This window comes from Lampetra fluviatilis, chromosome 43 (genome assembly GCF_964198595.1).
Source record: "Lampetra fluviatilis chromosome 43, kcLamFluv1.1, whole genome shotgun sequence".
In the NCBI taxonomy this organism is placed as follows: domain Eukaryota; kingdom Metazoa; phylum Chordata; class Hyperoartia; order Petromyzontiformes; family Petromyzontidae; genus Lampetra; species Lampetra fluviatilis.
The window spans coordinates 5,176,427-5,200,143 of NC_136317.1; the positions used below are offsets into that span (position 1 = coordinate 5,176,427).

Sequence of the window (23,717 nt, forward strand, 5' to 3'; positions counted from 1 at the left end):
CGTTTTTCTAATAGTGGTACTTTCATACAAAATAGATTCAGGCAAGCAATAAAGAAGCACATTCAACTCTAAATTTAGCTTCCTTACGGTGCCACATTTTAAACTGGGGCCAAACAAGACTCCACGCAAACAAAACGTACAACTTGTTTCTTATACTCATCTGTTTGTTCGTCACTTGTGGCATTTCATTCCCTCCCCCCACCTCCAAATAAGCTAATAAGACAAACTCGCTGCATATGATTATCTGGCTGGCAGAACTGTACCATTACATTTTCCGCTGTGTATTGCAAGGGGCGCCATTGTGGCGAGATGTTAACTACCTCGCCTGGCATGAAGGAGGTTGTGGGTTGGATCCCGACCCTGACACTTGCTGCTGTATATTTGGAGTTGGCATGTTCTCCTCGTAGGCGGGTGGATTTTTTTTGCGGGTCCTCCGGTTTTGCCTCCACATTTAGAATCAACGTGCGCCTAGAGCGTTTGGCTGCTATAGCGTTCCACACGATGACAAGCCACTCCATTGATACATCATTTGTGGCCAGGTCGCTTCTGAAAAAGAGCTGTACAGCTCAGTGGGCCTTACCTGGTAAAATACACAGTTTAGTTTTAGTTTAGAATCCCAGCAGCATCTGTGGAACTTAGGCACATGCAAGGGGGAGGCAGGGAGGCTGTACAGAGTGGGGGGTGGGGGAGTTATTTTGCGTTGCATTGGTAGTGCCTGGCATCATCTCGCGGTGTCGGCCTGGGTCAGCCTTTCCGCCCGACTACTTACAAGCTGCTTATTAATTCACGTGTTCCTCATAAAAAATACTGAATCGAGGGCGGTCGCTGGGGGCGGCCCTCGTCTGTCAAGTCATGCGTTTCTTGGCGATTAATAATTTTTTACCCCCCCCACCCCTCTCCAATAATTCGGCCAAAAGTAAGTTACTTTGTTCAAGTCGGATTTTGCGCACGAGCGTAAGCACGCACACGCGAGTACCCCCCCCCCCCCGCCCCCTGTTCACAACGAAAGCGGAGCTACGCTCGTCTTTGAACGGTACGCGGATACAATTCCTAAGGAAAAGTCACCGTTAAACCCCTCCCTCACCCATCCCCCCCCCCCCCCCAAAAAAAAAAAAAACAGAGGGTGTCTTTTGTTTCGTCTACCTTTTAAGGCTTTCCGCTCCCACGAGGGAGCACAGTACCAGAGTCAAGGGTGGGCCGATAACCCGAACGCCGAGGTAGTCCGTTCACGGGAGGCACGATTCCACAGCGGCCAGGAAGTGTTTCTGCATAACTTAACGATCGACGAGCGAACGCCGTGAAGAAGTGACGGGGCGGAGGTGGGGGGGGGCGGCGAGGAGTGGGGTGACGGCGGCGGGAAGGGGGGGGGGGGGCACTGGATGACAGCTGCTGCGACGATCGCTGGTTGACAGTAGTGTGACTTGCTCATAAACTGCACAGTAAAAGGCACGATCAAAAATGCATCATCGGTGAGGTGAGAGCTATCGGAGGCTGCCGAGCCGATTCCTTGCGCGCGGCCAACGGCAAGCTGTGGGCAACGGGGCGCGGTCTGGACGATCCGTGCACATTTTTTTTTCATTTAATCGGTGGCCACCACCCACCCCCCCCCCCCAACATCTCATCAGCAGTACCGCGGCTACGAACGCTTTGGGGCAAAATGTGATATGCAAAACTGCCGTCGTCTAGTTAGTCACCCCGCGCCGCGCAAATAAACCGTGAAAAACCTTCACAGGATGTTCATGAGAAGAAGAAGAAAAAAAAGCAATCGGAACAAACTAACAACAACGATTATCATAATAGCACACTGGGCTGCTGGTAGGGAGCTTCGGGGTAGTACGATGCGTTGCACTACACCCACGTGTGCAGCAAAAGCCTTTCCCCTTTTGATCCCCGCTAGGTCGTAAAGTCATTTGGGGCGGGGGTTGGGGCGGTGGTGGAGAGAGGGTGGTGGGGGGGGGGCTGGCGAATGAAGGACGATGACAAAAAAGCACAGAAAGGTCCTGAGATTCTCATTGGAGGAGCGAGCGGGCACGACGTGCGGAGTTCCTCCCGGGCGGGCGGGCGGGCGAGACGGCGCGTCCACACGGGGACGCGAGTGGACGATGGCACTGAGGTCGGTGTGTTTGAAATGCACTACGGTAGGCCACTACTGGTTTTACAGTCAGACGCAAGTCTCCTCTTCCTCCTCCTCCTCCTCATTCTTCTTCCTCTGGGGCGTCTTAACCTGAGGTCGGGAGGAACGACAAAAAACGGGACAGCGCAAACCGTTAGGGGGTGGGCCCCGGGGTATGGAGCGGTTTCCGCGAACGGGTACAAAGCGGCGCGTAACGCTCGCTCGGCACCGAGGGTCGTTCGGCATCGACGTCAGGCGGTCGTGTTGACCTGCCGGGCTGAAGAGGGTGGCAAAGAGGGGGGGGGGGGGGGAAATCGATCCATCGGCCGGGATCGAGCGAGCGGCCCGGTTTCCAAGCGTCCGGCGGTTCAAACGCTCGAGCTGCCTCGGCCAATTCACGCGGAAAAGATGGTTCAGCGCCCATCACGGGGGGGGGAGGGGGGGGGGCGCGCGACAGCTGCACGGTGACGGACACAAATGGGATGTGCGCGTTGTTGTGTGTGTGTGTGCGCGCGCGTCCGACCAGTAGACCGGCGACAGGGTGATGGGTTAGTGAGCCAGCAGACGGGCCTTGTAAGGCAGGGACTTTGGAGCGCGTGTATGTGTGTGTGTGGCGCGCGTTAATCCCGACCCGCACCCCCCCACCCACCGCCCGCCCGCCCGCCTCACCACGCCGCTGCAATCTGCAAGCCCCCTCTGCTAGGCGAGCCGCTTACATCATTTAGCCGCCGTGAGCGGTAATTGCGCACGGTGTAAATAAGTAAATGACGCCAATTCTCCGTGAAACGAGATATGTACACGAAATATGCACGCGAGATAAGTAACAAACAAACAAAAAAAGGTAAAAAAAATTGTTTGTAGCACAGCAAAGGTCAAAACTTGCTGCAGCGCTCGGCACACACGCACGGTATACGTTTAAGGATTTAACAATGGAATGCGCTGCGCACGCATCAAACACAATTGCGAATCTTATTTTGAGCATCGTTGAGAATGCGTCACTTTAATCAGACTTTAAAAAAAGGTGTTTAAAAAGTGCAGTTGTAAAAAAAAAATTGGACGGGCATTAAAGACAAATCTCTTCCGACGACCGGACGGCAATACACTGTCCATCATTTTAACATCACACTCGGGAGAGTACCCCCGTCATGCAAGACACAAACAATTGCAGGTGTTCGTTGGGTGACCTGAATTTGCATAAAAACGCAAAAGTGTCCATGAGCAACCACAAGACAAACGCCACGCTGCCGCAGTGACAACAACAACGACCGCCATTCGCCAACGAAGCGACGGTGACGTCACCACGGCGCTTGTGCCACGCTGTGTGCACTTGAAGGCCACGATTGTGCGCCGCGCCCCGCCACACACTGACAAGTGGGAGGAATCATATTCTTAGGTTTTTTTCGGTAAAGTCACGTAGGTAAAACATCAAAATTAATGAAAATAAAATAAAATAAAAACAAAATATCACGACGTTTCGGAGGCAACACAAGTCTCTGTCATCAGGTGGGACCGTCACAGCCGAATTAGCTGCATCAAGTGAGGCAATGATTCAAGATGCAGCTAATTCGGCTGTGACAGTCCCACCTGATGACGGAGACTTGTGTTGCCTCCGAAACGTCGTGATTTTTTATTTTTATTTTATTTTATTTTCATTAATTTTGATGTTTTACCTACGTGACTTTACCGAAAAAACCTAAGAATATGATTCCTTGCAGTCACGAAAGCTTCAAATCTAGAAGTGGGAGGAAGCCCGCGCATGAGGTGGCCAGAAGAAAGGGCTTCGAAGACGCTGCGAAGCGCAGTTCGAAATCTCGCAAGTCCGTGGCACTGCACGCGATCCGTAAGCTGGCATATTTGGGGTTTGCATGTTCTCCCAGTGGTCGTGCGGATTTTTTTTTAAATCTGGGGTCTTCCAGTTTTTCCCCCGCCACACTTAGAGTCAACACGCGTTCCCAGTATTTGGCCGCTATAAATTTCCACGCGATGATGAGCCACTTCGTTGCGTTATCATTTGTGGTCAGGTGGCTTCTGATAAAGAGCTGAATTAGCTCAGTGGGGTCTTGCCTGGTAAGATAAAAAAAAGTTTGGCTTTAGGTATTAGGAGGAGGATGCCGGCAAATTATCGCTCGATGCAGACCGGCACCTGCGCCAACAGACACCGAGCGGTGCCACGTCGCTCGCTTGATGTGCGTTGAACTTCTTTCGCACCATACGTAGCCGACTGCTAATCCGAAGTGCGGGGACAAAGGACAACAACATAAACACTAAAAAGCAGTTCTGGAGGCCCCACATTTCTCTCCAAGGGGATGTGGGAAGGGGGGCACACGCCAAGGAAGCGGAATTAAATAAAAACCGAAGCCGCCGGGGACAACGTCGAAGCTCCCACGCGCGTCGGCGACTCCGAGGCAGCGGCGTATATTCTACTTTTCCACGGTAAGGGGCTTGGCATAATCAGTTGGCACGGCCGCCCGTGAATTGGTCACAGAGCGGGCACCGGTGTTTGTTGGCAGCAGAGGGACGATGTGCCGAGCTCGACCCGATCCGGGAGTTCAACGCGCGACCTCGCGACCGTACGAATGTTACGTGTTCAGCCATTGCATCAAACCAATAACGACACATAGGAACGGGCACAAACGCGCCCCACGTAACCTGAAAAACTGTGGGGAAAAAGTGCTATTAGCGAGCACCGACGAAGGCCGGCACGGCACACAAAGGGGGTGGGGTGGCCAGCACCACACCCGGCCGCCTTTGTCTCCCTAGTGGTGATGTTTACACACTGCACTAGGTACTCATTTGAGGCTGAGTCGATCTAGGGGAGGCCCATGACCGGTTCAGATAATATAATCGTCACTGGTGTCGGTGGCTGTGAGCGGTAATTGAACTCGGGTCACCGGCTTCATAGCGCAACGCGCTAACCGCTGCACTACCACTCCCCACATCGACAAACACACACAAACACGCTAGTACACACGCACACTTGCGCACAAGCCTATTCGTCACATCGCATTGTCAGCCCTTTATTTAGACGGGGACCCGCGGCTTCTATGTGGGCTCCACTTCAGGACACCGAGCGAGCGATGATGTCATTAGGAACACGTGCGTACGGGCGCACGCCAGCTGAAGCGTCGGAAGTCGGTCACGCGGCACGGCGATTATTTTTAAATCGCTCCATTCAGCAACGGCTCTTTCGTTATGCGGAGGACGAGCGACTCCCATCGCGGTGCCCCAGAGCGGCGTGCGTTCGGCGGGGACGACCGGGAACGGGGGGGTGGAGGGAACGAAACTACAGGAGCCGGGGGCGGTGGTGGCGGTGGCTACGTTGCAGTACGTGGCCACCTCGAATCCGGCGCCGGAGGAGGCAGCGAGGGTCGGTGGATCGCTGCACACTGATGTTGTGAAACTCCCTTCCCGTGAGCGTCAAGGTGGTGTCATGCACCCTGGATCACTGGGAGAATGCAGGACAGCAAGTTGACTCATCGCCATCTGTTTCCATCTGTACGGGGATTGAGTGCTTCCCCCTCGCGCAAGGCTTTCCGGGTGCTCTGGTTTCCTCCCGCGTACATTATACACACACTCTCTCATCATGAATTGTCTGAAAACATCTCGAGTAAAAAAAACCCAATTCAGGAACATCCTCAAAACCAGTCCTATGACTTTCCTGGAAAAAGTAAATTATGATAAAATTCGTAATATAAAAAAATATCCACAAATAATATAAGCGAGCAAACGGGCGGGCGTGCGCATCTACACACACGCGCACGCACGCGCTGAACAGAACACGGGACGTTGATGTACATTACTTTGGAAAGTTTCCGCGTTTGATTGCGGAGGCCTCTTAGCACCCAGTGCCTTTCCCAGCGCTCACGTGCACTTAGCCGCGTATAAATAGACCCTTTGAGGTGTAGCCCATTGTACATCCCAGCTTGAACGAAGTGTTCTTGGAAAATCAAAGACATCTAAATGCTGCCGGGATAACGTCACGCAACTCCACGACAGTATAACGTGGCTAACGGAGATGAGAGTTTCAGCAAATCCAGCAAACGGGCGAATGTTGGGTCAACTGACGCTTCTTCGCGAAAGAAAGTTGAACACAATACGTCGACCAACGTTGGGCCCAACGTCGCGTGTTTACCGAGAAGCACCCGTCTGCGAGTACATTGGAGTTTGGAATGAAACTACTGCGAAGTACCGTGTGGTGGAGCCCTTCATCCAGCAGTGGATCGGCAAGGCAAGTTATTTACACCGCGCTGCTACGACACGTCCTCGTGAAAATTGCACAATTGCAAAAAGTTAAATGATAACGACAGTAAATGTACCAATTTTCTTGGCTTTCATTTCAATCCACTGCTGCAACGAAGGCCTTCCCACACAGGATTGTCAGCCATGGGCCATGGGGATGGTTTGACCAGACTTCTCCACCGCACTAATCCGTGCATGTTGATGAAGGGGAAGGCACCGAGGAACAGGTCAAGTTTCGCTTCGGGAGCAATGCAAACCACAGCTACAACCTACAAAACGCAAATAATTGCTCCGAACAAAATTGAGAAACGGCGTTTTTTCCTAACCGCACACGATTTACGAACACCATCTCGTCGGCGTATCCAGGTGCCGACCTTGAACTCGCCAACAGCACAGCCGGAAAGCCGATTTTGAGCGTCGGCGCAAACCCAGCGGGGAAGCGTCGACGAGCACGACCTTCGGAGACGGAACACGTGGCTGACCTGGCGCTAAAAACGCGCAAAATCGGCCGTGAACAGGTGTCGGGCAAGGACCCCCATCGACGATGTGCAAACGCCGTGCCGTTTATACCCACGATGGATGACGACGACGACGACGACGGTGTGATTTAAACTGAACAATTTGTTTTTTTTAACAAGAAAAGGCCCCCACTGAGCTACAAGTGGCTCATCACGTGGACATTTCTCGCAAGCCAAAAACTCTGAAAGCGTGTTTTTAAACGTAGAGGGGAAAACCGGAGGAACAGGAGAAAAATCCACGTGACCACGGGGAGAACATGCAAACTCAAGGCGTCACACGGTCGAGATCGAACCCACGACCTCCTGTATACCAGGCGAGGTAGTTAACATCTCGCCACCGCGGCACCCACGATTTAAACGGCCCTTCCCATTAAATCGGCCGGGCGACTCGTCTGTTTAAATGACATGCTGCCTTCACGACTGGGGTCGGGAACGCGCGAGCTGTGACGAGACGTACGTTGGGAATTGTTGCGCCTTCATTTATTCATTCCCTCCTCCGCGCAGACAGCGGATCGATTCATTCTAAACGCGCCTCGCCAGTCCAGCCGCGAGTGCACACTGAGGCGCAGACCAAACAAGCACGCGGCGCGAGTTTCACTTACAATTTTCACTTCCAACACCGACCAAGGTCAAACGTTATGAATGAGTGGAGTGTCGCGAGACTTGTAACCTCTGTGTAACCTTCCTGTGGACCCTCCCCCTTTTTCGTTTTTTGTTCACGGTCATTTTATCTGAATGTTCCATTAGGCTTAGGCGTTGCAAGAAGTCACATGAGGCCTGCAATGTGAGCGTGCCACACACACACACACTGAGTGTGCGCGCTCCGTATAGTAAACTCACACACACGCACAGAGATCTCCCCCCCCCCCCATCCTTGACAGATTGTTGGGGCAAGTGCTGTTAGCGAATACCAACGAAGGCCGGCACGGCAACACGAGGGGGTGGGTGGCCAGCACCACGCCCGGCGCCGACTTAGATAGTCATCATTGCTGTTGGTGGCCGTGAGCGGGAATCGAACTTGGGCCGCCGGGTTCATAGCGCAAGGCGCTAACCACTGCACCACCGCTCCCCGCACACGGCCACACACGGCCACACACACACACACACGCCCACAGCAGCAAGCGGTCCGCGGGCTCGGTGAATTTCCACCACCAAGCCCAGCTGTCAAGACACTTTTAACATTTCCTGCGTGCCAAATTTGGGGTTCACAACAAGGGAAGAAGGGAGAGATCGTCTCGGTGATGTCAGCACCAGGGCTGGGGCGCCACGGTGGTGTACAGAAGGTCGTGGGTTCCATCCCGACTCTGACGCCTGCTGCTGTATATTTGAAGTTTGCATGTTCTCCCCGCGGTCTCGTAGATTTTTTCTCCGGGTCCTCCGGTTTGTCCCTCCACATTAAGAATCGACGTGCATCTCGAGTATTTGGCTACTTCTTCTTGGTTCTTTCGGTAACATAATAAAATAATATTATATTATTTTATTATGTTTTATTTTTGTTATTTTATTATTTCCATTCTACGTGACTTTACCGAAAGAACCAAGAAGATGAATCCCTGCAGTCACGAAAGCTTTTAATCGAAAAATATCTGGTTACTGCTATAAATGTCCAAGTGATAAGCCGCCTCGGTGAGTTATCATTTGTGGCCAGGTCGCTTCTGAAAAAGAGCTATAGAGCTCAGTGGGCCTTACCTGGTAAAATAAAAAATAGTTTAGTTTTAGATTGGTAGAGGAGAGTACGGCGACAGGGGTTGGGGACAGGGGGCTGTGGTGGGTGACTGAGGAATCTCCGGGGAGGAGCGGGGGAATGATGTTCGTGCGAAGTTCCCAATGGGAAAAAAGTCTCCACGTCTCACTCTACGGGAGGCCAGCTCTTTCGATGAGAGATCACCGACGCTACGTCATCGCGAAGGTTTCCTCCGGGGGGGCTTCACCATCGCTTGGGTACACCCAGGGCGTCCGGCATGCCTCCACGCCGCCCCCCAACGCTCCCCTAAAATCCACGTCGCCTGGCGCTGCACGCGACGTGATGTCACCCCTTTCGCCCCATCATCTCGCCAGGCCACGCGGCTCGGCGGCAGAGGGAGCGGCTTCGCAATCGGAAAGGTCGCGGGGGTTCAAACCCTGGCCGGCAGTTGACACAACCCATCATCCCCCCTCCTGGGTTTCTTACTCGGAGGACCACAAATAGTGGGGAAATCAGCAGTGGCTCCAATATGAAGAGCCTCGCCCCTGCCACGGGAACGTGTAATTTACACTGCGCGGGCTCAGTCGGGGCTGTAAACAGGTGTAAGCACCGCTTCAATGCTCATTTGCGCAGAAAGTCAATTTGACCTTGATTCACCGTTTGCCGTGACAAAAGTAAAACACTAAACTATTTTTTATTCACCAGGTAAGGCCCACTGAGCTATGCAGCTCTTTTTCATAAGCGACTTGGCCACAAATGATAACTCAACGAAGTAACTTATCACGTGGAAATGTATAAATATTCTCAACGCCTGTTTAAAACGCAACCACGGTGAGAGAGACATGCAACCTCCCAAATATACAGCAGCAGGCGTCAGGGTCGGCATCTAACCCACGAACCTCCTGTATCCCAGGCGAGGCAGTTAACATCTCGCCACAGCATCACCGCAGACACGTTGCGAGCGTTCCACCACCCAGCAAACGACAAATCGGGAAGCTTCGAGCTAAAACTGAACGCAAATAGAGCGTCCTTTGATGATCGCTCCGCGTTTAATCCCCCGCTCACCGCGCCACACGTGTTCCTGCTCACATGCCTCTTGCTTTACCTGGGCTCCTTTAATGCACTCTCTCAGAGCCCTGGCTGCTCACAACAACAAGTCCACGCGATCATACGAACCACATGTCTCCCTGGTGAGAGCCGCGAGCGCACGCCCACAACTTTGGGGGCGTGCGAGCACTGTTGTTGTTGTTGTTGTTGCGAACCGAGTTCACGGCCAACACCGGTGACGATTATCTGAACCGGTCCTGGACCTCCCCTAGGTCGACTCGGCCTCAAACGAGTACCTGGATGCGGTGTGTAAACGTCGCCACTTGGGAGACAAAGGCGGCCGGGCGTGGTGCTGGCCACCCACCCTCTTGTGTGCTGTGCTGGCCATCATAGGTGCTCGCTAACAGCACTTGCCCCAAGGTTTATACGGGGGAACTTTGTATTGCTGTGACCTGCATTGTAATGGTGGTTGATGACAATACGAATGAGACAAAACGGTCATTCTGGTACACCAAGTGCTCAAAGGTGGAATCAATCGAGTGATTTTCACGAGAAACGTGACTTTAAAATAATAAAAACGCAAAGATCACTCCCCGCCCCACATCCCTACAGCCCGAACAGATATTGGGGTCAGTGCTGTTATACAACAAAGACAAAGATCCCCCGTATAGCCTTAATAGACTGTAGGGGCAAGTGCAGTTAGCGAGCACCTATGAAGGCCGGCACGGCACACGAGGAGGTGGGTGGCCAACACCACGCCCGGCCGCCTTTGTCTCCCCAGTGGCGATGTTTACACATCGCACAAGGTGCTCATTTGAGGCTGAGTTGACCTAGGGGAGGCCCAGGACGGGTCAGATAATCGTCACTGATGTTGGCCGTGGTCGGGAATCGAACCCGGGTCGCCAGGTTTGCAGCACAGCGTGCTAACCGCTACACCACCGCTCCCCACACACACACACGCACGCACACACGCACGCACACACGCACACACGCGCGACACAGACATACGTATAACATGCACGCCGTGTCAAGGTGCTCTGCTTAGCAGGTTTGCACCTCACGCAGGCAAGGAAGGAGGGAGCCAAGCGCGGTGCTCCGCAGTAATACGAACGCGCCGACGCAGATAAGGAAAGCGATCTTTTCGCGATGGGAACATTTTTTTCTTTCAGCGAGACGAGCTACAAAAAGCAACGAAACGAGCCCGGTGACCGAGCCGATTAACCGATTCGGAGTGACGCAGATGCAAATGCAGGCTCACTATCTGCTTTCGCCCTCATCAGCACATCGCCCGGGCGCTCTCACATTTCTCGCGTTTGTTGTTTGGCCCGTGCGACGGCGAGAGGCCGTATAGGATGACATAAGAAGACGGACGATTCCCAGACGTGCGACAAGACGGCGCGGAGGGGGAGAGGGGAGGGGGGGGCCCACGGCGAGGGGCGACGCGCTGCGTCAGCTACGGCGCTCGGCACCGTGAGCGAACAGCATCTGCGTGCGTGCGTGCGTGGTGAGTCCAGGGGTCGATCAACCTGCGGCTCTGGAGCTGCACGTGGTTCTTTGGCTTCCCCGACCGTTATATTCGTGAAGGAGCCACCGCCGTCCCGTGCGGCCCGTGAAACGTCGAGTTGTGTTTTTTTGTTTTGGTTTTTTTTACAGAATTCGCGGAACAAATTATTTTGCTCTTCTTGCTATCTTGGTTGCCGACCCCCTGGCGTTAGTGCCGCACCCGCCGCCACCGTGTGCCACGTGCTCATCCGCCGCTCGCCACCAGCGCGTTGCCGTCTGTTGTTAAAGGTTACGAGGGGGGCGGCCGGCTCTTTGTCGTTGCGCCCCGCGCACGTCCGTACGGCTAGAAGCCAGTCCCGGTTCCAGAAGGACCGACATCAAATCCGACGGTTACACTACGGTAACGGGTAATTAATTTGGAAAGAAAGGCGGTACGCGACGGTGAGATTTGGCTGAAAAGAAGCTTACGAGCCGCCGTTTGATGGCGAATGCTTCAAATGCCTCATGCACGCATATTGGTGCGGAGAGGGTGGAGGGAGGCGGGGTGGCTGCCTGGGCAGACATTCCTCCCTGTTCAAGCACGGCTTAGCGTTGAACTGTAAACACCTCCCACACCTAAAAGCGAGTCGAAGCTTCCACCACCAAAATGGCACGTGCCCCTTTTGGGGAAGATTGTGACCTCCCGCCCACTTCGCCACCCACCCCACGACGGGCACACGGCTCAAGATGGAAGTAGCGACGACGCCGATCGGGGCGATAGGAGGCTCCGGACGTTCGCGGCGACGCTTGCGGACTTCATCGTCGTGAATTCTGCGCGGAGCGGCCACGGCTCTGGCCGGTGCAGACGATGCCCACGGAGGCTGCGTGGTGGTGGTGGGGAAGGGGGGGGGGGGCCCAGCGTCCGGCGTGCCGCTGGTATCTACGTCGAGTGACGGAGCTGGGGAACTCGAGCATCACCCCCCCCCCCCAACACGCTGTGGGGTCACACATCCCCTCCGCAAATAAGCGGCGGCAGAGTAGAATCTCCACCCCCCCCCGCGCGCGTTCTGCCTACCACCACCCCCCCCCCCCTTTACCGGCCCCCCCCCCCCGCCAACCCCCCCTCCACCGCCTCCAACTTTCCCCACCCTCCCGCGCGGGCCCCCTTGGTTCTCTTTCATTGCGTGTCTGTGTGTTTGTCCCTGTGTGTGTGTCCCTGTGTGTGTGTGTCCCTGTGTGTGTGTGTGTCCCTGTGTGTGTGTGTCCCTGTGTGTGTGTGTGTGTCCCTGTGTGTGTGTGTGTCCCTGTGTGTGTGTGTGTCCCTGTGTGTGTGTGTCCCTGTGTGTGTCCCTGTGTGTGTGTGTGTGTCCCTGTGTGTGTGTGTGTGTTCCTGTGTGTGTCTGTCCCTGTGTGTGTGTGTGTCCCTGTGTGTGTGTGTGTCCCTGTGTGTGTGTGTCCCTGTGTGTGTGTGTGTGTCCCTGTGTGTGTGTGTGTGTACCTGTGTGTGTGTGTCCCTGTGTGTGTGTGTCCCTGTGTGTGCGTGTGTCCCTGTGTGTGTGTGTGTCCCTGTGTGTGTGTGTGTCCCTGTGTGTGTGTGTGCCTGTGTGTGTGTGTCCCTGTGTGTGTGTGTGTGTCCCTGTGTGTGTGTCCCTGTGTGTGTGTGTGTGTCCCTGTGTGTGTGTGTGTCCCTGTGTGTGTGTGTGTGTCCCTGTGTGTGTGTGTGTGCCTGTGTGTGTGTGTCCCTGTGTGTGTGTGTGTCCCTGTGTGTGTGTGTGTGTCCCTGTGTGTGTGTGGGCCGGTGCCAGTCAAGAGACAACGGCGGGCACACGTGCCACCGCCAATCACGCCCGCGTGCATACACACACACACGCACACACGCGCGCGCGCGCGCGTACGGCACCTGACACTGGCACCACACGCGCGCGTACACACGCACACACACACACAGATACGTGCACACACGCGTAATTATAATGATTCATAGCACAGGGCTAAAAAAAAGGGCCACTGCGCGAAACGTCGCCTTTAAGATTTATATTTTCACTCGAAGGCCGCGCACACAGTGTTAGTGACGAACGTGTTGAGTTGTTTTTATTAACTGTGACTGTGCGTCACTGCCAACGCAACATCAGCAGCACCAAATAATTTGTTTTTGATAGAGTGCCCCCTCCCTATACATTCGAAAGGGCAACCCCCCAGGGTCAGCTGTCCCTGTGGGCAAAAGGTGGCTGGCAGGAGTGAAACAAGCGCACCTAACAACAAAACCCACATTCGTCAATAACACCGCGAGCCTCAAAAGGGAAAAAATATATACCGTAAGTGACGTTTTGGGCGACGGCCCCACTTCACAGTACTCGTGCAGGAAGAGGTCAGAGAGGCAGAGTGGACAGAACGAACGGGGGGAGGAGGGGGGTGGACATCGCAAACGGCACAGCACGAAAACCGAGACGAATTTTTAAAAACTAACGCTCGAATACCGACACACAAAAAAAATCGCAAATACAACAATCGCGACAGCGTACGGAACCGCTCCGCGGGAGATCGATGATCGATCACAAGTTTGGCAAAAAAATGCTGAGCAAACGCTCGGCGTGCCGAGGTTAATGAGAGGACAACGCTTGCTGGTCCTAGCAAATAGCCGGTGTGATGCATGCGCTGCCAGATTGCCACGGCCCGTGGAGAGAATTGTTTTACGGTGAATCCAACCCTCCGATTAATTACCGGCGACTCCACATCAAAGCACGCAGAATTAACTTTACTCAAGCAACTATTCTCTACGTTTTCCCGAGCCTTCGCAGAGATAAGAGCGATGCGGCTAAAGTGGTGGCAAATGTCTCCTGTTATTCTGAGTCTGTTGCATTACAGGTAATGCGGTGACGAGATGTTAACTACCTCGCCTGGTATACAGGAGGTCGTGGATTCGATTCCAACCCTGAGTCCTGTATGTTTGTAGTTTGCTTGTTCTCCCTCGTGGTCGTGTGGATTTTTCTCCAGGTTCTCCGGTTTTTCCCCTCCAATTTAGAAACGCGGGTTTAGAGTATTTGGCTGCTATAAATGTCCACGTGATGATACGTCACTTCTCGTTGGGCTATCACTTGTGGCCAGGTCGCTTCTGAAACAGAGCTACATGGCTCGGTGGGTTTTACCTGGTAAAATAAACATAGTTTAGTTTTAGTTTAGGTGAGACAGCGGGTGTCATCTTCCGGAAGTGGCCAAATGATCTAAGATGGAAAAAAGGAGTGTCCTGAATCTGGAGGAAAAAATATTCCTCTAGGCCGTGTTTAACTGTGGTTTTCCGCATGGGTAAAAGTCTAAAGTGTGGATACACAATAATAGCGGATAAACCACTGTTCAGTATTACGTTGCAATGATGAAGTTACACAGATTGGTACAGAAGACTACCGCTCATGTACTCAGACGGCATCAATTTAGGTCCGGTAATAAAAACGTCACGGAGAGGAAATGTCACGGAGAGGAAACGGCACAGAAAGGAAACGGCACAGAAAGGAAACGGCACGGAGAGGAAACGTTATGGAGAGGAAATGGCACAGAAAGGAAACGGCACGGAGAGGAAACGTCACCAAGAGGAAACGGCACAGAAAGGAAACGGCACGAAGAGGAAACGTCACCAAGAGGAAACGGCACAGAAAGGAAACGGCACGGAAAGGAAACGGCACGGAAAGGAAACGGCACGAAGAGGAAACGTCACCGAGAGGAAACGGCACGGAGAGGAAACGGCACGAAGAGGAAACGTCACCAAGAGGAAACGTCACCGAGAGGAAACGTCACGGAGAGGAAACGGCACGAAGAGGAAACGGCACGAAGAGGAAACGTCACCAAGAGGAAACGGCACAGAAAGGAAATGGCACGAAGAGGAAACGTCACCAAGAGGAAACGTCACCGAGAGGAAACGGCACGAAGAGGAAACGTCACCGAGAGGAAACGTCACGGAGAGGAAACGTCACCAAGAGGAAACGGCACAGAAAGGAAATGGCACGAAGAGGAAACGTCACCAAGAGGAAACGTCACCGAGAGGAAACGGCACGAAGAGGAAACGGCACGAAGAGGAAACGTCACCGAGAGGAAACGTCACGGAGAGGAAACGGCACGAAGAGGAAACGTCACCAAGAGGAAACGGCACAGAAAGGAAATGGCACGAAGAGGAAACGTCACCAAGAGGAAACGTCACCAAGAGGAAACGGCACAGAAAGGAAATGGCACGAAGAGGAAACGTCACCAAGAGGAAACGGCACGAAGAGGAAACGTCACCAAGAGGAAACGGCACAGAAAGGAAATGGCACGAAGAGGAAACGTCACCAAGAGGAAACGGCACGGAGAGGAAACGTCAGCGAGAGGAAATGCGATCTGCTCCCGTGTCCAGGACACACACGCTAAGTGTGAATCGTCTAAATAGGAAGCGGTAGTTGCTAACTGCCTATTCTAACGCTACCTCGTAACAGTAAAAACCTCCTCGCCAATAATTCCGTGATGGAAGTGCAGAAGGCGGCGGGGGGGGGGGCGGGGGGTGAGTTGATGGGGGGGGGGCTGTCTGGACCTCTGCTGGCCCAGGCTTGTGGCTGCCTAAGGCCCCTGCTGTGGAAACCAGCTGTTAGCCATGTGGTTATCTGCGATGCGGTCCAAAATCCGATGCACTACTCTTCATTGATGAAGTGCCTTCCTCGGTTTTAATAGAAATTCCTTCGGTTTTAACGGATGTGAGTTTTTTTTATTTCTTCACTAAGTGTGGCGCTCTTTTTTCCCTCCCTTCAAATCACAAACAGCATTGATAGCAGATTCGAAAGAGCATTGCACTGTGCCTCTCCGTTGCTACAATCCTGTGGGGCGACATTGCAGAGCACTTTACAGTAGTATTTCAAAGACGATGCATATTTGACATTATTATCAGAGCATGCTTATTTGCATGTTCGCCACAAGTACGTGTGGTTAATGCAGGCTTGATTCCTTGCAAACAGGTTTCTATTTTGGCGTTAGAACATCGAAACACCTCCTGTTTTATTGCCAGAAACGGTAAAAACATATTCTTATTTTTCGAACTCTTTATCTATGACGCCATGTTAACTCGTGCTTTTTGTTGCTGGTCGCTTGTTGTTTTGGGCCTTTGGGCCATTGTTATTCATATTAAAGTTCATAATACAGGTGATTTGGGTTAGATCGCTTAAATATATAAATGTGTCGTTAAACCACCCACCAGCCAGATTTGTGGAGAAGTCCACCAAACAAAACCTGTATTATGGATGATATTGGTCGCGAAAGCCGACGTGTTAAACTATTAAAGAGTTCAATCTTGATTTGAAGCTTTCGTGACTGCAGGAATCCATACTCTTTGGTTCTTTCGGTAAAGTCACGTAGGTAGAAAATAAAATAAATCACGACGTTTCGGGCGCAACACAAGCGTCCGTCATCAGAGACGCACGTCAATTCTAAATGTGGAGGGAAAACCGGAGGACCCGGAGAAAAATCCGCGCGACCCATGGGGAGAGAGGTACGCTAATTCCACATATACAGGCGTCAGGCTCAGGATCGAACTCCTGTATACCAGGCGAGGGAGTTAACATCTCGCCACCACGGCGCACAACCTGTGGAGTTAACGTGCACAGGTTATAGACCTCTGCCGCCACGGATTCCGCCATCCGCCATCCGCCGTCGCGTTTGTATCCTTGAAAAACCTCTCGAGCGGGCCGGGGTCACATAGGTGACAGTTATAATAGCGCCGCCAATGCACGCACGCACTCAAGTTTAAATTTGTCGATTTATTTTTGTTAGGGTCGATTAACCGACGAAGTACGACGTCCGTTGGATTTTTCGTTTGTTTAATTTTCGATTGAATTAGAGCGTTTTTTTTTTTGCGTCGCCTGTGTGCTCGCCGCCGACTGAGTGTGGCAAAGGGAGGTGCTGCCATTGGTTGTTGCGACTGATATCCCAATGGGATCGATTTATTCAAATCTATTCTTGCATTTTTGCAGTCCTGCGGTACCATTTCGGGTGAGGGAATGACCAGACAAAGCCTGCAGCACATCGTTTTACACTTTCATCGCGATATCTGACGGGAACATTTAAACAATTACCCATTTTGCAGGACTTAGGAGAAATGGTTCTAACGGAGTGGAATTCACATATCGGATTTACGAAAAGGCTTTTTCAAACCCGCGAACGTGGCACCACATATTTGTTTTTGTTGCCACGATTTTTTTTGATGAACGCAAAAATAATAATAACAACAAGAAGAAATCGCGCTCACGCCGAAAAGCAGCCGCTGCAACCTTCATCTTACGTGTGAAATAGAGCGTTAAGATGAATTAATTCTGGACAAAGGCCCTCGATGGGAATTAGGGTTTCACTGGATCTCCGTCATTAGGGTTCACTGCATGTGCGGCGTTAATTGCCCTTTGCACGCTATTGATGTAAGACACTTACACGGCTGTGGAGTGAGCGTGTTTTACATAAGGAAGGTGATACCTATCAAAAGTGAACGCTTATTAGCGATATTCAATGTGCACCAGGCGGCCGTGTTTGTAGTGCACCACGCCCCTCCCACCCTTTTCGTTTAGTCTGTTGCACGATAGCCATTCGCATTGCAACGGGGCGATGGCGAAGATTGTAAGTATGGCAACTTACCAAGTCTCACCACCGAGTCTGATTCGGACGTTTGGCTAATTTTATGAACAGAGTGTTTTTGGCTTTGTGTGGGAGGAAAGCGGAGAAGCCGGAGAAAACCCACAAAGCATATTAAACTAAACTATTTTTTATTTTATTATGCAAGGCCCACTGAGCTATATAGCCGTTTTTAAGAAGCGACCTGGCCACAAATGACAGGTCAACGGAGCGGCTTATCACGAAGAAATTCATAGCAGCCAAATACTCTAAACGCACGTTGATTATAACTGTGGAGGGAAAAACCGCAGGACCCGGAAAAAAAATTCACGTGGCCACGGGGAGAACATGCAAACTCCAAACATGCAGTCGTGAAAGTCAGGATCGAACCCACGTCGTCCTGTATACCAGGCAAGGCAAATTAACATTTCGCCACAGCAGTGCCAGTATTACGAGGTGGGGGGGGGGGTGTCACTCAATGCTCCTGTTGAGAGTGATCACGCTTCGCCCGTGTCAGACGTGGGCTGGGAATCGAACTCAGGCGATTGGCCAATCCACAGCGTAATGTTCAAGCCACTGCACCACCACTCCTCCCTGTGGCGGTGCGATTCAGCATCACCGTCGTCATCATCGGTCATGCTCAACACCACGCATCGCGATGCCGTGATACTCCGCGGAGCGCCTGCACTTGAGCCGATTTCGTCGCTCCATCTCCTCAGTAGACGTCCTCGCAAGATTACTGGGATGTAAGTTATTGGCGCCGTGCGCAGGTCTATTACGGCCTCGAACAAAACAGTGCCGTTCGTCACGACGGGAGCCTGAGCGCAAGGCCCGGGAAAGGCACAATCGCGGCGAGCCCAAGGCTAATATTTTAAGCATCGTCCATCAATCAGCGTAAATTGTTTGAATTAATTTTACCGATTTCCTCAAGCCCACCCAAATCACAGCCCCATCCGCCGCTCTCATTCCCCTCAAGTTTTTGAGTTTTTGTCTTCATCCCGGGATATTCATCTCAGTTGAAATGCACACGAGGGTGACGCACACCGACGCGACACAGATCCCAGTCACGCCCCACGGGGTCACAGGATTGGTCGCCGGAGACAGAGCGGGGGAGAACGTGCAAACTCCAAATACACAAGCATCGGGGTCCGGATCAAATCCACAACCTCCTGCATACCAGGCGAGGTAGTTGACATCTCGCCGCCGTGACACTGTATGTACGATTGTCATTTAGAGATGCAGCTAAAACTGCGGGCAATGAGATGGAGCCAATTAGGCGTGACGTGATCCCATTAGGTCACAAGCGCCGCGATGTGGTGTGGCCAGAACTACGCACGGCCACCTTTGACCCCTCAGTGGTGATGTTTACACGCTGTGCCAAGTACTCAGTGAAGGCCGAGTCGGCCACGGGGCGGGTTGTGATATCACTTGCCACCGATGCTAAATGACAGGAGTCATAATTGACATGAGCGGAGATCGCAGCACGAACTGCGATTGTGAGTGAACGGCAGTCGTTAATGTGCACATGTTGACGTGGGTGATTGGAATTTCGCCTGCAGGCAGTGACGTAAACACAGGTAGATTTACTCTGACGAGTGTAACTACGAGCGCAACTTACAATTTCATGAAAATCACAGTAATGGTTGCGAACTATGCTCTTTGCAACCAAACATCTGGCAAGCAAAGAGGCAGGAAACCACGAAGATAAGGCCAGAAAGCCCCACGGGACAACACGGGCTAAGCCACGGATACCCATGAATAAACGTTACGTGTCATTACTCCGTCGAATTGGGTAAATGACGAGGGCTCGTTAAATTATTACATTTGTCTCGAAACGTACCCGCGGATTGGGTTCCCAATTTGGGACTCTGCCTCCTTCAAAACTTCCTCACGGGAGGAAAAAAAAAATCTTCCATCCCGCAAGGAACAAAAAAAATCAATCCCTCCGCGCGACCCATCGTCGCAACGCGGCACCACGAAAGAAACACAAAAAGTGAGGGGGGGGGGGCAATGTCAGATAAGAGCGTCCGCATCTCGCGAGGGCTGCACGGGGGGGCGGTGTGGGGGTCAAGGGCTCGAGGCCGTCACGCAGACCTTGTCGCCGGTGGACTGCATCCTGCAATAAACACGTCGCGTGACGAAAAACCGGAGCCGGCGAGCAATAGCACGGCTACGGGGAGAAGTCACAAATAAATGGTCAAACGGTCCGCCGCCACCGCCGCCGTAAACGAGCGCCACGTGACCCCCCCCCCCCCCAAACGCTCGGACCGGCGCCTCCATCCACGCGACGGCCGTGGGAACCTTTATAGGCACGATTTGCATTCCTTGGCATCCTTATCGTCATCGTCGCCACGATCGATTCGCTGCTGGAACGAACGCCTCACCTAGACGTCGCCACCTGTCGCGTTCCTTGACGTGGCTTCAACGCGTCAAATCGGCGACGGACTTATTATTCATTTTATTCGCCGCTCCGCAATTTCAATCGGTTTAACTCAACGCCGTGTGCAGGCGTTTCCACCGTCTTGTTCGCTCGGTCGCCAAAAGATAACACGGGCGTATTATTTGCATCGTTAGTAAAATATTGATTCTTAAACTAAGGGTTCCACGCGTGCTACATGAGCATTTTAGCCGCAATTATTTTAATCGTTGAAATGATTATTCGTTGCACGTGTGGATTTTCTCAGAGCACTCCGGTTTCCTCCCACATTCATGTGACAACTCATTAAGTGGCTGAACAAAAATCTTACAATAAGCACATACAATGAGTTCCTGGACTCCAGGCCGAATACTTATTTATAAATGTGACAGGTTAAATCGATCGACTGCTGGAAGTAGACTCCCGACACTCCGTGTCTTTCGTGGAGGATGTCTGACCATACTTCACCACACTGGTTAATGATGAGAGGGGTGGAGGAGGAAGGGGGGGGTGGTCTCAGATATCACAGCTGTGGCCAGGAACTGAACTCAGGTTTCCGGGTTCATCAGCGTGGTATGCTAAACAGTGTGCCAACAACACCCCATTAGAAATGATGCGATGGGGGGGGGAGAGAATAAAAAAACGGCAAGAAAATTGTTGCACGTTTCAGCACAACGTACAGACAACGAGTTATATAAACAGGGCCAAGGAGAAAAAAAAAACATTTACAGAAACACACACAGCAGACGGTCGCATTCGCGCCAGGGCTGTGAAAATTGTCACATTCTGATAGGGAAGCCCAAACGTGTTGAGGGACAGACTAAACAGATGCACACTAATACGGCCGAAGGGCCTCCAGATGTCACAATAACATTTTTGAAAATCCACTGCGACGATTATGTCAAGCGGAGGAAATGTCAAGCAGAGTAAAAAAAAGCTGTGTCTGAGGGTCACAGACTGAGTTTCACATGGGTGTGCCCCCCCCCCCCCCCCCAAAAAAAAAAAGAAGGAACGCGGGAGGCGGAAATCTACGTCGTTTTCAACCTCGTCCAGACGCGTCTTTTTGTCAACGACCTCGGGATAATTGAACCCGTGGCCTTTTTTTTCTTCTTCCCCCGCAGGATTTATTTCACGAAATTTTTCAAATAAAAGTCCGTTTCCACCAACGGTTCCCGCGTAGATTTGAAACGGTGATTGATTGCGTCGACCAGTCAGCGATTACTTTTGCGCGCTGTTAGTTTGTAACCCGATCACAAAAGGGCCTGTCTCGAATTTTTTTCTTAAGCCAAATGAGAGCGCGCTCGACAACCACACTGCATTCTTTTTGAACACAAAAGTAATCAATATCGATTTTAATTGTCTCCGGTTTTTTGCAATGCCCTTCCCTTCCCCGACCTCTGACCTTGTGCATCTATTGGCCAGCTTAACCCCTGTCACACATTCTCCAAGAGAAGCCATTGCTTTTTTTTGTGTCCCCTCCACAAAAACAATATTGTTGATCTCCCACACCAGGGGCAGTTAACCTGCGGCTCTGGAATGGCACGCAGCTCTTTAAGGACTGCTTGGTGACCGGTTATTTGTTCAAGACCACCGTCTTGTATTCGCGTGCATCGCGGCTCTTGAAATAGAGGGAGTTTATTTTGACCGAACTAACTGAATTTTATATAAGTTGCCAACCCCTGTCCCAGATCAACCACAATTAAAATAATATCAAAGTGGTTAAATGAAAGATGTGAACCACGTCACAAACAAGTTTCACCTTCTTAAATCATTCAAGGCGCTTTGTGCCAAAGTGTCAACTTGTTAAGTGATGCTTGCAAGCCCGTAAGACCATCTCATTCACAAAATAGATATTGAGTGCACCGTCACCCCACGGACATGCCGCCTTTCCATCACAACCCTCATCACCTACGGCCTTGCACTGCACTCAAGGCTTAATGACACTTTAGGAGAGTGCTTATCATGAACAACAACAAAAAATACCACGAAATATCTACGGGAAAGTGCGAGTTTAGCTCCGATACAATGTTTTTTTTTACGACCTATTCAACTTTTATTTGCCTATTACTCTGATGCAGACAAAGCCTTTCTAGAGACATCGCGCCCCATTCATGCTCAGCACAGCTTGGAGCGGTGGGTCTTTTGCAGCAACTGCAGATTCTAGCAGGGGGAAGGAAGTAATGGCGAGGCGTTGACGGCATCGACAGCATTCGCCGTGGGGACGTCGCGACCTTTTTTAGAGGTGCCGGTCAAATTTGCCCGTCACGTCGTTGGTATTAATCGTGGATGATATCAATGACCACACCGTGACTCCATCTACAAGCGCTCCCCCAACCCCTGTGCAAACGATACAATCATCATATATAGTATAAATTGATTATCTTTCATTTAATTTTATTTTTATTTTCTTGTTTTATTTAATTTAAATTTATGAATGATGCCCTGACTGGTGAGCATTTTAAATTTCGTTGTACTGGTGACAATGACAATAAACGATCTATCTATCTATCACTAGCCATGCTCTACCCACTGCCGAATGAAGGCCTTCTCAAGGCGCCCTGACCTCTCGCGATCCCGCGATGTAAAAAGTCCACCGCGCACCTGTAGTGCATGAACTGATTATGGGATTACGCGGATAAAAACGCGGATTTACACGGCGTCCGGGTGCCACCGCAGAGCGAGGGGCTGCGGCGAAACAGTGCGACGCCTCGTGTCGCGTGGATGCTTATTTTGCACAGCGCGTACGTTCCGAGGGAAGAGGCCGTCAGGTCACGGGCAGATGGAGGAGTGGAACGGCATGGATGGCCTGGGAGGAGGAAGTTCCACGTGCGTATGCTGAACTTCTTTCGCACCGTACGTAGCCAACCGTGCTAATATGAGGTGCGGGGGAAGAGCATCAAACTAAACACAAAAATAAGCTTTGAAGAAATTAGTTTGCAATCTAGATTTAAGAGTGCATAGCGCCAATGGCTTCCTAATAGCTCCAGTGGCTCCTTCTCAATGGAGAAAAGGAACGACCTCCCATCACCAAGCCGGGTGGGCGGACTGGACGAATCGCCGGTCCAAGCGGGATTTCAACCGTCCCGGCACGGGACGCGCGACATCACCACCTCGGATTATCGGCGCCTGCTTATTGGCCCGTCACTTGACCTCGGGGTCACGGGGTAGAATAACCTTTCAGACTAAGATTTCGGAGCGACCGATTTACAAAGGGCTGCCCCTGCCTGGCTGGCGAGCATCCAGAATTCCAGGCCCAGCCCCTGCCACTCGCGGGGCCAGTTGTGGAACGAGTTTGTGATTTGATGCGTGCCGTGAGATTGAGATTCGATACGGAGCAACGACTCTGACATCGGAAGCCAAGCGGGATTTTTGTTGAGCCTGGATAGTACTTGGATGGGTGATCGCCCCTCACGGTCAGGTTGCAATAATAATAAAAATAAAATGGCTTGCCAGGGTTGCGTGGTCACCAGCAGAGGGATGTGCAGCGAAATCAATTGTCGTATCCAACTTATATGCTTCCACACCTACGCTCTGCGTATCCTTCTGATATGCACTTTTAAACCTAGATAGAAAACTCATTTCTTTACAACTGCTTCTTGTGTTTAG

At 51.9% G+C, this 23,717-nt stretch overlaps 1 protein-coding gene across 1 annotated transcript in view; it reads right to left on the minus strand.

Moving 5' to 3' along the window:
* Window positions 1-1,101: 1,101 nt before the first annotated feature.
* Window positions 1,102-23,717, minus strand: part of LOC144947048 (insulin receptor substrate 1-B-like) — a 72,175-nt gene continuing 49,559 nt past the window's right edge. The window contains 1 exon segment of the mRNA XM_078876193.1: window positions 1,102-2,224. Within this exon segment, the coding sequence (XP_078732319.1) occupies window positions 2,220-2,224 (5 nt within the window). The 3' untranslated portion in view covers window positions 1,102-2,219.